This window comes from Zonotrichia leucophrys, chromosome 5 (genome assembly GCF_028769735.1).
Source record: "Zonotrichia leucophrys gambelii isolate GWCS_2022_RI chromosome 5, RI_Zleu_2.0, whole genome shotgun sequence".
In the NCBI taxonomy this organism is placed as follows: Eukaryota; Metazoa; Chordata; class Aves; order Passeriformes; family Passerellidae; genus Zonotrichia; species Zonotrichia leucophrys.
In genome coordinates, this window is record NC_088175.1 from 20,018,207 (window position 1) to 20,030,375 (window position 12,169).

General features: G+C 35.4%; 1 protein-coding gene across 12 annotated transcripts in view; it reads left to right on the top strand.

Moving 5' to 3' along the window:
* The window catches only part of RALGAPA1 (Ral GTPase activating protein catalytic subunit alpha 1), a 129,166-nt gene that overhangs the window by 41,479 nt on the left and 75,518 nt on the right, over positions 1–12,169 (top strand). For 7 of the 12 annotated variants that reach the window (XM_064714703.1, XM_064714705.1, XM_064714704.1 and 4 more), the window contains 4 exons: positions 3,521–5,077; positions 6,996–7,120; positions 9,217–9,433; positions 10,600–10,776. In XM_064714703.1, coding sequence (XP_064570773.1) covers positions 3,521–5,077; positions 6,996–7,120; positions 9,217–9,433; positions 10,600–10,776 — 2,076 coding nt within the window. The remainder of the gene's footprint in view (positions 1–3,520; positions 5,078–6,995; positions 7,121–9,216; positions 9,434–10,599; positions 10,777–12,169) is intronic. The other 5 variants (XM_064714711.1, XM_064714712.1, XM_064714713.1 and 2 more) reach the window with 1 other exon arrangement.

Below are 12,169 nucleotides of genomic sequence, written 5' to 3' on the forward strand. Positions count from 1 at the left end.
AATCATAAGAAATTCAGTCTTACACATTTACAAGATAACTAGGGAAATGACCATTCATTTTGTAACCCTTGGGGATTTTCAGGTACAAGACCTGAAAAAAAGTGTCAGTGAGATGTAGACAAGATTCCTAAAAGCAGTGGGCAAACTAATTAGTTGTGGGTGGGAGATTTTTCCTTATCTACTGGGACTAAAAGAGTCGAGTATTAATGTGAAAGGGAGATGCATATTATGCCTTTACAACCTTACTCCCAAATCTTTAAGTAATCATTAAGATGAAATGGAAAGAAATCATAATTGTAATGTCAGTATGGCTGTAATTATTCTTTAATCCCAGAAACTCACAGAATGCCTGTGTTCTCTTAAAAAAACCCCAATTATTGAAAGCTAAGAAGCAAAACATGGGGTTTTTCATCCACTTCCCAAACAGTCTTTGCATGATGAAATACAAACCTGCCCCAATGTTATACAGGGATCTTCTATTAGCACTCATGCTGTCTTGTCAGAATGTAGCTCTCCGTGAGTTTGTATTTTAGCATATCTGTCTCACACTTGATGCTGAAAAGCTGCCTTCTCTTTCTGCCTTCTAGCAGCACAAGGAGAGGCAAGGTTGACTTAGGACAGTAGTGATTGTGTGAGATTGGCCAGAAGTACCAATTACAATCTTTTCCTTACTGCACCATATGAGGAATCAGGGCAGTGTTTCTCCTAAGGGTGCTCAGGGTCAGATACACAGGGTCAGCCTGCTGGCACACAAATTCCTTGGGAGTTTCAGATGTTCCAGTCTGACTGTACACCTGTGTGCAAGGGTGAGCTCTGGTTGTGAAGGAGCAGTTCATGTGGGTTTTTAAATATTGTCTGTGTTTTCAGTGCTGGTATCACAATAACATTTTTCGTTTCCTTCATTTCTTCCCGTTCTACAAAAAAGAAATCTGTATTGGTGCAAGCACATATTTGTTTGAAGATGTGTACTTGTATGTGCTTGTCATGAATATGTGAGCACCTAAAATTAATTTTGGATCAACATTGAAATGAATCTAGCTGAATTTATTTCAATGTGTGGAGCTGCTTTGTGTGCATTGTGAGTTCTCTGTCCGATTTTTTTTAACATCCTAGAAGGTCATGATCACTGCCTGCATGCACAGCATGGAATTACTAGGCTGCTGCTTTAGATAAGGTTGAGTTTATAGTAGATTTGAAAAATGCATACTGAGGGCTCAAGATGAGATCACTGTATCACAGTTGCATGTATTAATCTCATATATATCATTGTGCATACTTTTGACTAAATCCTGTGGTCCCTTCTTTACAGCTGTAAGAAATACCTTTAGACTACATTAGCATAACTTGTGTTAATCTCTACCTAAGTCAGTAGGGAGTTTGAAATAACAGTTCCAATGAGAGAGAGATATGATTCATTTCAGAGAGTGTTAATTCATGTAGTTAGTAATAAGTTGAACAAGAACAATGATGGGAAATTCGTTGCTTATCAAAGCTGAAGAGAGAAGGAACAATAGATTCTGCTGTATTTGATGATTTTTCAGTTAATGTTTGTTTTCTGAGATAGCTTAGGTGTCTGTTCTCTTTTTCCGATATAGATGTCTCAATTTCCTGTCTAATAGCTTCTTTACAGTTCAGTAAACTTTGTATGAGGTCAAACTGTTACTCTCAAATTTTGACTTCTTTGAAAAATTGAGCATGGAAATAGCACTTTTCATCTTCTTGGAACACATGTTTAGTTAAGTGTAGACATATCTCATTCATCTGGTTTATATGCTTTGTTATGAAGGGGAATATAAGAAAATGCAACTCCATCTCTAATATTCTCAGAAAAGTGTAAGCAGTTCAAAACAGGTTTTAAGGGGACTTCAGATTATCAATATTCAATATTACTGAAATATATAGAGATAAATTAATTAATAATATTAAATAGTGATATTTTATATAATATTTAGTAATAATAGAAATATTTTTAAATGTAATTACATACATAGTTACTTTATTTTAACTGTAACACATCAAAGTTAGGGGAGGGAAGGGGGCCTAAATTTTTTCTGTTATTGAGTAAATTCACCATTGCAGTCCTGAAGTTAAATCATCTAGATAGAACAACAAGGTAAGTCTGTTTGTTGTGGCAAATAACTCTTGCTGGTATTCATTTAAGCTATTTACTGTTATCCCTGAATTTGAAAGCATCTCTACAACTTTTTAAGTACTAGGTAATAAAAAATTAATCTAGGGAATAGAGGATTCCATCAAAAAGAAACCAACAGAAAATTGAGTAAACTGGTTTTACCTTGCTCTTTAAGTGCTTATCTCATAAAAGGACTGGAAGGGATAGCAGTTAGTTTACTTGTCTGTAGAGGATATTTACTCTTGCCTACAGTGATAATTTGATAGTATATAGTATTCCTATAACATAGTAGGAAATCTGAAGAGATGCATGAAGGTTCTTTATTTTTGTGGATGATATGAAATGAGCTGAAGATACTTCTGTGCAATTCCTAGGTGATCCATGTTGGAACTGCAGGTTTCATTACAGTTAACTGATTTTTACTGACACTAACATATTAAGAGTCTCAACAGAAACAAGGAATCACTAATTTAAATGGTAATAAATTCTGATATTTTCATAAACAAAAGTGGGTTTACTCTAATGTTTGCTGTTGTGAAGCTGCAGGATGTTTTTTGGTATCAGAGTACTTAATTCTGTAATACTCATAAATGTTACATTGCTGGAGTAAAACTGGAAGAGCAGGAGGTAAGCCTTCATTAGATATTTAGTTTCGTATTTTGAAGATGAGAGACAAAACATTCTTCTGGGGGAAAAGGGTATATCTTTAAATTTTCTGTTGTGTATAGTCATCCTTTTTGTATAGGGCCAGCTCTTCCTTGTAATTTAAAAGCTTTATAGTCCTTAGATGTAAACTTTCAAAATACTTATAATCGTGTTATAGTATTCTTTTGGAAATCACGGTAATTTATATATATACACATATACACATATACATATATACATATATACATATTTTAATTAATGATTTGCTACTTCAACAGACAAATTTTCCAAAAAACATCCTTGTTATCTTTGGAATTGCCCATTTTTCTGAAGATGTAAATTCCACAAAGGGAGTACTGCTGTTGAGCTAATTTGTATTCCAATAACCATTTCCTGAACAAGCTAGCTGGAATAATATTGGTTGAATTATTGAACTTATTGGCACAGCTCTAGCTTTAACTGTATTTCCAAATGTTCCATGACCTCACTGTTTGTTCTCATGCATGTTAACATTTAAAACTGTGTTCTGATGGTCTAACTCATTTATATTACATTCTGTACTGGATATTATGTCCGTGTGTTTTTAACACTCTAGTATTGGAAAATGTGTTTATGTTGTACCTAAGAAAACAAGGTTCTGATTTTTTCTGGCTTTTAAAGTCACATCATTAGGATGTAGTGGTAAATATATATTGTCTCTATATGTAAATTTTTGTGCATGTTACATATACTTTTTTCCTACAGACATTGATGATGCTCAAATTCTTCCACGTCCACCTCGAGTAAGACATTTTTCTCAGAGTGAGGATGCTCCAAGTGAAGTTTTTGGTGCATTGAATGAAGAACAGCCTCTGCCACGAAGCAGCAGCACCTCTGACATCCTGGAACCATTTGCAGTTGAACGAGCCAAAGGTGCAGTTCCTGTCATTGACAGTTCATCCCATCATGCTCCAAGCTTACAGAATTCCACTGAGACCTCTTCAATACATAGATCCACTGAAAGCCATATCACTGATACAAATAGCAGAGAGTCCTCCTTGGAAGTTGGGGATAGTATTTATGACCATCTTTGTCATTTAATAGGGCCGGTAGAATTTGCAAACACTGCCTTTGAACAAAGCCAGTATGTTGACCTTGAAGGTGAAGATGATCTCCTTTCCTCTCTGAGAGAATATCTTATTAAAGAAAAAGAAGAACTTTGCGGTAACTTTGAGATAGATAAATCTGAGACTTCTGCTCATGAAGTTGATACGTCAGTAAGTAGGAACGATAGATTACCACTGGACGGATTAGAAAATAGAGATCAGACTGCTCAATGCACAACTAGCAACACTGTTGCAGAAAGAGCCAATAACACAGAGCTGCTACTAGAACAAAACCCAAGTGGCTTTATAAGTAATATTGCCCCTACTCAAGTAGACTTTTTTACAAGAAATCAAGCACTCAATAAAGCCAGACAGTTAGATATTGATAAACAATATGAAAGTGTGTTTGATCATGGGTCAAGTAGTCCTAGCAGCAAAGAAGGGAAGAGATATCTGTACAGGCAAGCAGCCACTGAAACTGATGTAGATTTAGTTGTGGAAGCACCGGTAGCTGAAAAGCATAAAAGTGCCCCGTGTAATGAAAAAGTGACCAACTCACGTATTGTCCATGCAAAGAAAATTCTTACTAAAGAATTGCCTCACATCACAGGCACAAGCAAACTGGCACCAGCTAAAAGAAGTATATCTGAAACTGTAACTCATAGGGCCAAAATCATGAAAATAACAACTAAAAAAAGAAACAGCGTTCATGTTACTTTTAGGCCATCTACAGAATCGGTTCAGTTTTACAATCCTCTTGAGAACAAAGAGGCTGCTTGGAAAGCAAGACTTCGTAAACTCGGTGGCTTCAGTAGTAGCAGTAGTGGTAGCAGCAATAGCAATACCAGTGCAAGCAGTAGCTCATCAACTGCAACAGAGCTGGTTAGACCTGGAATATATAGGCATCTAGATGCAGTCAATACTGCTTCAGCTGGCAGCAAGCAAGTTAAGGAATCTGCAGAAACTCAAGCAGCTGTGTTGCAGAAAGAAGGTCTTGCTGTTAGTCAGTTCCAAGGTCGTAGTGCCTTTAGAGCACCAGGTCAGGAGTCGGCACAACAGCAGGGCTCCCTGGGTGGTGTTTATAAAACTGTTGTACATGCTCTTTCGAAGCCGAAGGCAAATGTTTCCCCACAGAGGCAGAACAGAATGCCAGCAGAGGCTCCACTGAGGGATCTGTACAGTCATGTAATGGGCTATTTTGGAAGGAAAGCTGCAGGTGAGCACTAACAGTGTGCAGAGCGCAAAAGGAGAAAGGCAGTACCAGTTTGGCTTAATGCAACTGAAGCAAGCTCTGATAAGCAATCAAAAGGCTTTGGGATGATCACTGCTTTCCCTGTTTGGTTATGCATGCGCCTATAGCCAGCTGATTTTTCTCCCAGCATAAGTTACATTTACATACTTTAAATTACTAATTTTTCTTTTCAAAATATTTAGTTGAACCTCTTTTCTGCTGAAGATCATCAGATTAGGGAAGAGGAAGAGACAGTAAATGACCTAATAAAGGATTAAGCCTTGAGACTTCTGAATTTTTATCTACATTGCAGAGCCTTCAAATTAAGCCTACTGAAGGATTGGCAATGCATATTTTATCAGAATGTGTTATTCCACTCTGACTGTACTTTTTTTGCCAGAAGGACCTGGCTCCCAACCAACTAGGTTGAACTAATTTCTGGTTCATTTAGTGTGTTTTCTTCTTCCTCCTCATCCTCTTCCTCCTTTTCCTCCTCCAAAACAAAGCCAAAAAAGAGCCCCTCAAATTTACATTTGGAAGTCATTTTAGATAGTTTTTAAAAAATAGTCCAAAATAGCAATCTGCTGTTACTGGAATGGTTTCATTACAACAGTTCTCTGAATCTAATCATAAGGTTTTGTTTGAGTCTGTTTCAAAACATGTCATAGGCCTTCCTATATTCATTCATCCAAATGGCTGCAATTAAATCTTGGCAACATCTTGCATTGCTTTCTTTTTTTCTTGGAATCTTGGATGTTTGTGAAGGTCTCGTGATGGTCTTTCGCCTGCTAACTACGAGACCTCTGTGGACTGATCAAAAAAGAAGGCTGTGACTCTAATATACATTGTCTTAGTTCACATAACCGTAAATTATCAATAAATTAACTTTCAGCAGTAATGCAGGTTTCCTTTTTTCCCCATTGTTATGCTGGCATGATTAACAGAGGATTCTGCAATGCATCCTGCATCAAGATGTTAATGCCACCTGAGGGCAGTCTCTGTAAGCACAGCACCTGAGAGCGGTACTGTCACGTGTCTCACAAAAATGATTTGCTGCTCTTCAGAAATTAGACTTCTGAACAAGACATATTTAGGAAGCATCAATGTTAGAAGTACCTGTTATTTAAAATCCAACATTTAACAGAAACTTATTGTTAGAATAAACTGCACTGTGGTCTCATGAAAGGTGACACTGAGGGAAAAATTTGTATAAAGAGAACATGAACTGGCATAACTTGAAGATTTTAAAGGCTAATATCATAAAGTCAGGTGTAACAGCCACAGCTAAATATGAACAGTATAGTTATATCAAAAAATATAACACTGATAAAGGAGTGAACTTCGTTAATTGCTCATAACCATTGATCATCTAGAGTCAGAAGTTTCATTCCATGCACCAGCATGTAATTATATTGTGTAACATTTTGTTTGCACTATTCATACTAACTGTATACAGTGCCACATTGCCATTTGTCATTTGTATGTGTTACAACCTAGTTTACTTTTTTCCACTACATTGCTTTTCATTAGGAATGCAATGAAGAAGGAGCCTGAAGAAATCACATAATTTTTTTAGAATTTGTTACTTACTTGTGATATGGAGGAAGAACATATGCTTTGTCCTTAAAACATGCATTAACAACTTCGAGTAGTGCTTACCTATAAGCTTCCTGCTCTTAAAGGTGGAATTGGAAATCAACTAACCCCTGCTTAGTGGGAAGAAGAAGCCGTACTAATTCTGAGAGTAGAATCTGCTTTAAAAGAGGAACATTCTTAAAATGCATGTTTGGCAATTTTGATTTTTAAATTTCTGTTAACCAGCAGGTTTTTTCATTTGTTACATTTTGTTTTGAAAATGTCTTGGTGTGCTGTTTAGTATAAATGCTTGTTCATTTGCTTTTAGCTAATAGAGAGGACATGAGTCAAAAGCTGCACCCTATTGATAGTGATATTGGCAGTAGCAATACAAATGTTCCTGACCTCATGGATGAATTTATAGCTGAGAGACTCCGCAGTGGTAATGCACTGGTAAGCCTTTAAACTTGCTGCACTTCAATACTTAAGTCTCCATGTATGTGTAAACTTGTCAATGACATGATAAATCAGTTCACTGAAATCTATTTCTGTGGCTCTTGTGAATCAGAATTAAGAATATTGCTTAATTATTCCTTGCCTTTGGCATAGATTCTTGCCATTTTATAGAATTTGTGTTTTCATATCTATTAAATCTTCATCATGGAAGCAATGCAAAGTTACTGTCAGATGAATAGTCTCATTGTATTAAACAGCTTTAATTGCACCTGCAAAGATGCCTGCCTGTACATGGACACTTTCAGAATACTAGTTTAAATGTACATTTGCATTCCTGCAGCATGGTATGTAAGTAAGTAGCATGCTGTAGTTCAGTACTGTTCTCTACAGGTATAGTCAGCGCAACAGACTACAAAAATATGCGAATATATATTTTTTTCCTTTTTTTAAATTTCACTTCCAAGTATTGAATAATTTCTCATCAGTAGTGCTCTTCTAATAAAATCCACTTTCCATTTGCCTTCTTCTTACACTTTTCCAAAAGCATCATGTTGTTTGGAATGGCATTCATAATATGAAGTTTAAATCAATTTAAAATTAAGAATTTCTGGTTACTGTTGAATGCTTACAACTGATTTGAAGAGATAAGTGATTATTAAGTAGTAACAAAAGGGAAAATACTAAAAAAAAGTTGCAAATTAAGAACAGAATGCATAACAATTTAAAGGTAGTGTTTCAAAATTATTTAGTTCCTTTTGCTTTATAGTTTTCAAGGTGATTTGAAGACATGCTTCTGTAAGACATACTCCTATAAAAATTGTCATTAGAGAAGTTGGTGATAATAAGGGACAGAAGAAGAATCTTCAAAGTTATTAAAAATTGTTTATTTATCATCATATTTTATAAATGGCAAGAAAGAATCTACAGAGTTTGTCCATATGTATCCTTTTTTTCTCTTTTGTAATGAACATGTTTATGAAACTTGATTGTTGGCACAAAGTATTCTTGTTAGTAAGGCTTGAGTTACACAACAAAATGCTAACTTGTAGTCTACAAAAAAGGTAACTTAGTCTGAAAATTAATAAACCGGAAATCATCACAGCTGGTTCCAGAAGAGAGAAAGGTAGGGATTACTCTTTTTTTGGAGAATTGATACTTTCCTCAGGTAGCAGAAAAGAGCTGAGAGAAAGTTTGAGTAAATACTGAGACTACCACAACTACTGCTCATTTTTTTCAATTAGCACACAACAGACATGCCTCCTTAAAACAGTACCAACTTACTGAGGTTAGTTTTAGATTGCTTTATCTATCGAATACTAAAACCATATCATGAAAAGCCCATTAGTCTGAAATTAGTAGTAGAGTAGTAAAAGAACGCAGAACTGACTGGGCCTGATATAAAAGGGAGGCATCTTTAGTCTCATAATGCCTACACATTTCAAGGTGTTTCATAAAATGGCATTTCTGCTTTGATATCTCTTCCCTCTCATGCAAACAGTGCCCTCTGTGGAAAAAAATGCCTTAAAGAAAGACTTCAAATAGACCACCACCGTACTTCAAAATGAGCAAATGTGCATGCCTTACTTGTTATGTGTGGTTCTTTGTGTCCCAAACCAGTACTGAAGTAGTGTTTTAATCCTAAGAAGATCAATGCATTAATTAGTCAATTAATTTGCTCCTTCTATAAATTAAGTTTTTGATTATAGTATGATGGCCTATAGGCCATTGGGTCTGAAACCAAGGTTAACAAGTTTTCTTAAGTTATTTAGATGTAATATACTTTTTAACTATTTATCTCTCTCATGTCTTACCTACCATGTAGCCCATGCTACTCTGAGTCCTAGACTTTTACAACATGTGCCCAAAAATCCACTGGGCAAATAAAATTTGTATTTATGAAATTCTGTGACTGCATGGGTTCTCATTTGGGGGTTTGGAAAGTCTTGGTATTTAGAATGATGTCAATTTCTGGTTCAGGTACTTAAGAACTGTTTGTTACATTCTGATTTCACCAAACATGGGATTGCTTTTTCCATGTTATGTAAATAAGCCGTCCAAGATTGCAAGATAATTTATGTGTCTTCAATGTTTAGAACGTGACAAGAAGAGGAAGCAGCCCTGGCAGCCTGGAAGTTCCTAAGGACCTTCCTGATATATTGAACAAGCAGAACCAAATGCGTCCCGTGGATGACCCAGGCGTGCCTTCCGAGTGGACGTCGCCTGCCAGCGCGGGCAGCAGCGACCTCATCAGCTCCGACAGCCACTCTGACTCCTTCAGCGCCTTCCAGTATGAGAGCCGCAAATTTGAAAGCAAGTACCTTTTTCCAAAAGTCATAGCACTTTTGGTTAATGTAGTGCAAATTTCCTTTGTTTCATCTGTTGTTTTATTTTTTTTTCCCCAGATAAAGTTGTATGCCAGCAATTTTCTGTCAAGAGAGATTATTTTGATTTTCCATTGAAATCATTAGCAAGTTAATGAAACAAGGAAGGTTCTTACAAGAGGCTATTGTTTTTTTAGTATACCAAAACAAAAGAGCACTGGAGTACTACTATGCAAAGAGGAGAACATAATTGAACAGAAGTTAGAAAGAAATATTGTCATCTCTGTGGAGCGTATCTATCTGTTTTGCACAAAATATAAAAATTAAAGCTTATTTATCTTGGAAATTGTTTTAATTCTTTTGGAAGTGATTACATAAAAGTTGAAGAAAGGCTTAAGATATTTTTACAGTGGTCTTTGTGTAGCTGTAGATTAATCAAGATATTAAGTGTAATATCATGGTACAATTAGTGTGCTTTGTTAAAATTAGTGTGCTTTGTTTAATAACATAATGCTTTTCATTAATTTTATTTATCTATTCCCACTCTTGTTTAACGGAAGGGGTCATTATGGCTGCTAGGAATTATGACATTATGTGTTATATAAGATAAAAATAATATTTACATAGTAGAATTTTTGGAAGAAATTACAATTTTTAAGTATTTCTCCATTATGCAAATAGTCATGGCATTTGAACCTACATTTTGGCCTGACAGTTTTTTCATTAATATTGAGGATAACATTTGTTAGTGTCATTTGCTGTAAAATTTTTAATTTGAAGTTAGTGCTTTCACAACAAACTTGAATATTTCTTTCAGTTTGTAAATTTTACAAATAAATTCCTTAATGTATGATTGCATTATTTTTGTGTTACTCAGATGTAGATGCACTTACAACAACTAAGCAGAATACAGATTTTCAACAAGAATGTCTTCTGCAGACATCAAGTCATGGATTTATGACAGGAAGGAGTATATTCATAATAGTCAATACTTTCTGCTGTTGTATTTTATTTAAATTTTGCAACAGAGTGCTAGTAGCATAGAAGATGCACATTCAAGGTTTCTGTTTAGTTTGGCAGTCCTGGGCCTCTGGGTTTTTTTAATATTAGTGATATTTTTATGCTGTAAGTTAATGCAATGCTTTTCTCCTACAGATTTCAGCTTTGGCACTGAGGCAGGGACGCCAGCTTCTACTGAGCTTGATGCAATTTCAGGGCAGCAACAAAGTGCTGAGGAACAAGAAGTGGCCAGTCTAACTACACTCCACATAGATTCAGAAACAAGTAGTCTCAATCAGCAACCATTGTCTGCTGAAGCTGCAACTATTACTGGTAAAGTAGATTTAAAAAAAAAAAAAAGTATTTATTTCAGAAATTTTTCACCCATCCTGAAGAATGCATCTTCCAGCTTCTGCCAAGAATCTATATTCTATTTAAGATTATTCCCTTATTTCAATTACTTTTGATTGCTATTGAAAACTAATATGTGAAATAACGTAAGTGGAAAACCTTTGTCTGACTTAGTTATCCATGGTCCTAAATGTATTTTAACCCTTCATGAGAAAATCTATATGAGTACCAAGGAGAAACTCTTACATCATAATGTATGCTAGATCTCTTACAAATGTCCTTCTATTACTGGTAGTTAAATAATTAATTTCATGAATTGTTTTTGCTTTGGAAGATTTTCACAGTGCTCCTTCAAACCAGTGTATCATATTGAAGTATCTTGGGATTCTTTTATATGCATCCGTCTTAATATCTCTTTATATTGTGAAACTCTTTATGTTGTGAAACTGAGAGGTTTTATTATGCAAAATGTTACTTATTTGGCCATGTAACATCACTTTGCATTTGTATAACTGAAAAGTGATGCAGTTAACCAAAATTGAATGGGCTCCTTTGTGTGAAAGAGAGAATGCTTCTCTATGAGGATGATCTGAAAGAATGATCTCTTACCAGATTTTGTACATGAGGAGTAAAGATGCCCATAGTCATTTTCATACTCCTTGTTCCATAGCTGTTATATGCTACCATTCCTGTTACAACCCTAGTTGTAACAAGCAACAAGTTGCAACAGTTATCTATATTTCTATGAAAGCTTATACCTACATATTGTGTCTTGTTCTCTGTTAGAAATCAAACTCTGCATTTTCAGAGATATGGAAAGACATCTTTACTTCCTCTGCCATAAAAGTGCCCTTCTGCTAATGGTATTAGCTTTCATGGACGTTGTTCAGCTTGTTCCACAATGTTCAGCTTGACTTGTGTTCTCTTCATTTTTCTATTTGCTGTGTGCTTGTTGAAAGTCCTTGCTGTAGATCTGTTCTTTTTCTGTTTGTTTGTATGTTTTTATATGTTAATAACTTCATTACTGTTTGATATTTTTGTCCAAGTGTGGACTATAATTGAATTGATAAGATTGCAATTAGTGACTGAGTTGTCTATTGAGAGATTCTGTGGTTAACTCTTCTTGCTTGAACCACTGTTTTAGAGAGGCAGCTCTTGTGTGTCACATGCTGGGTTTCCTGAGGAAACAATACTTGTGTGATTGTTTCGTCTATCTGATTGTTCCATGCACTCAACAATATTGCAGCCTATTGTCTAATTTTTGCTAAATTGACATATAAGAAAACAAAAGGATGTTATTTTCTTTGATGTTTTATGAAAGATAGGCAGTTATCTAGTGAAAATTGCATATATGCAGACTCTCATGATGGAAGCT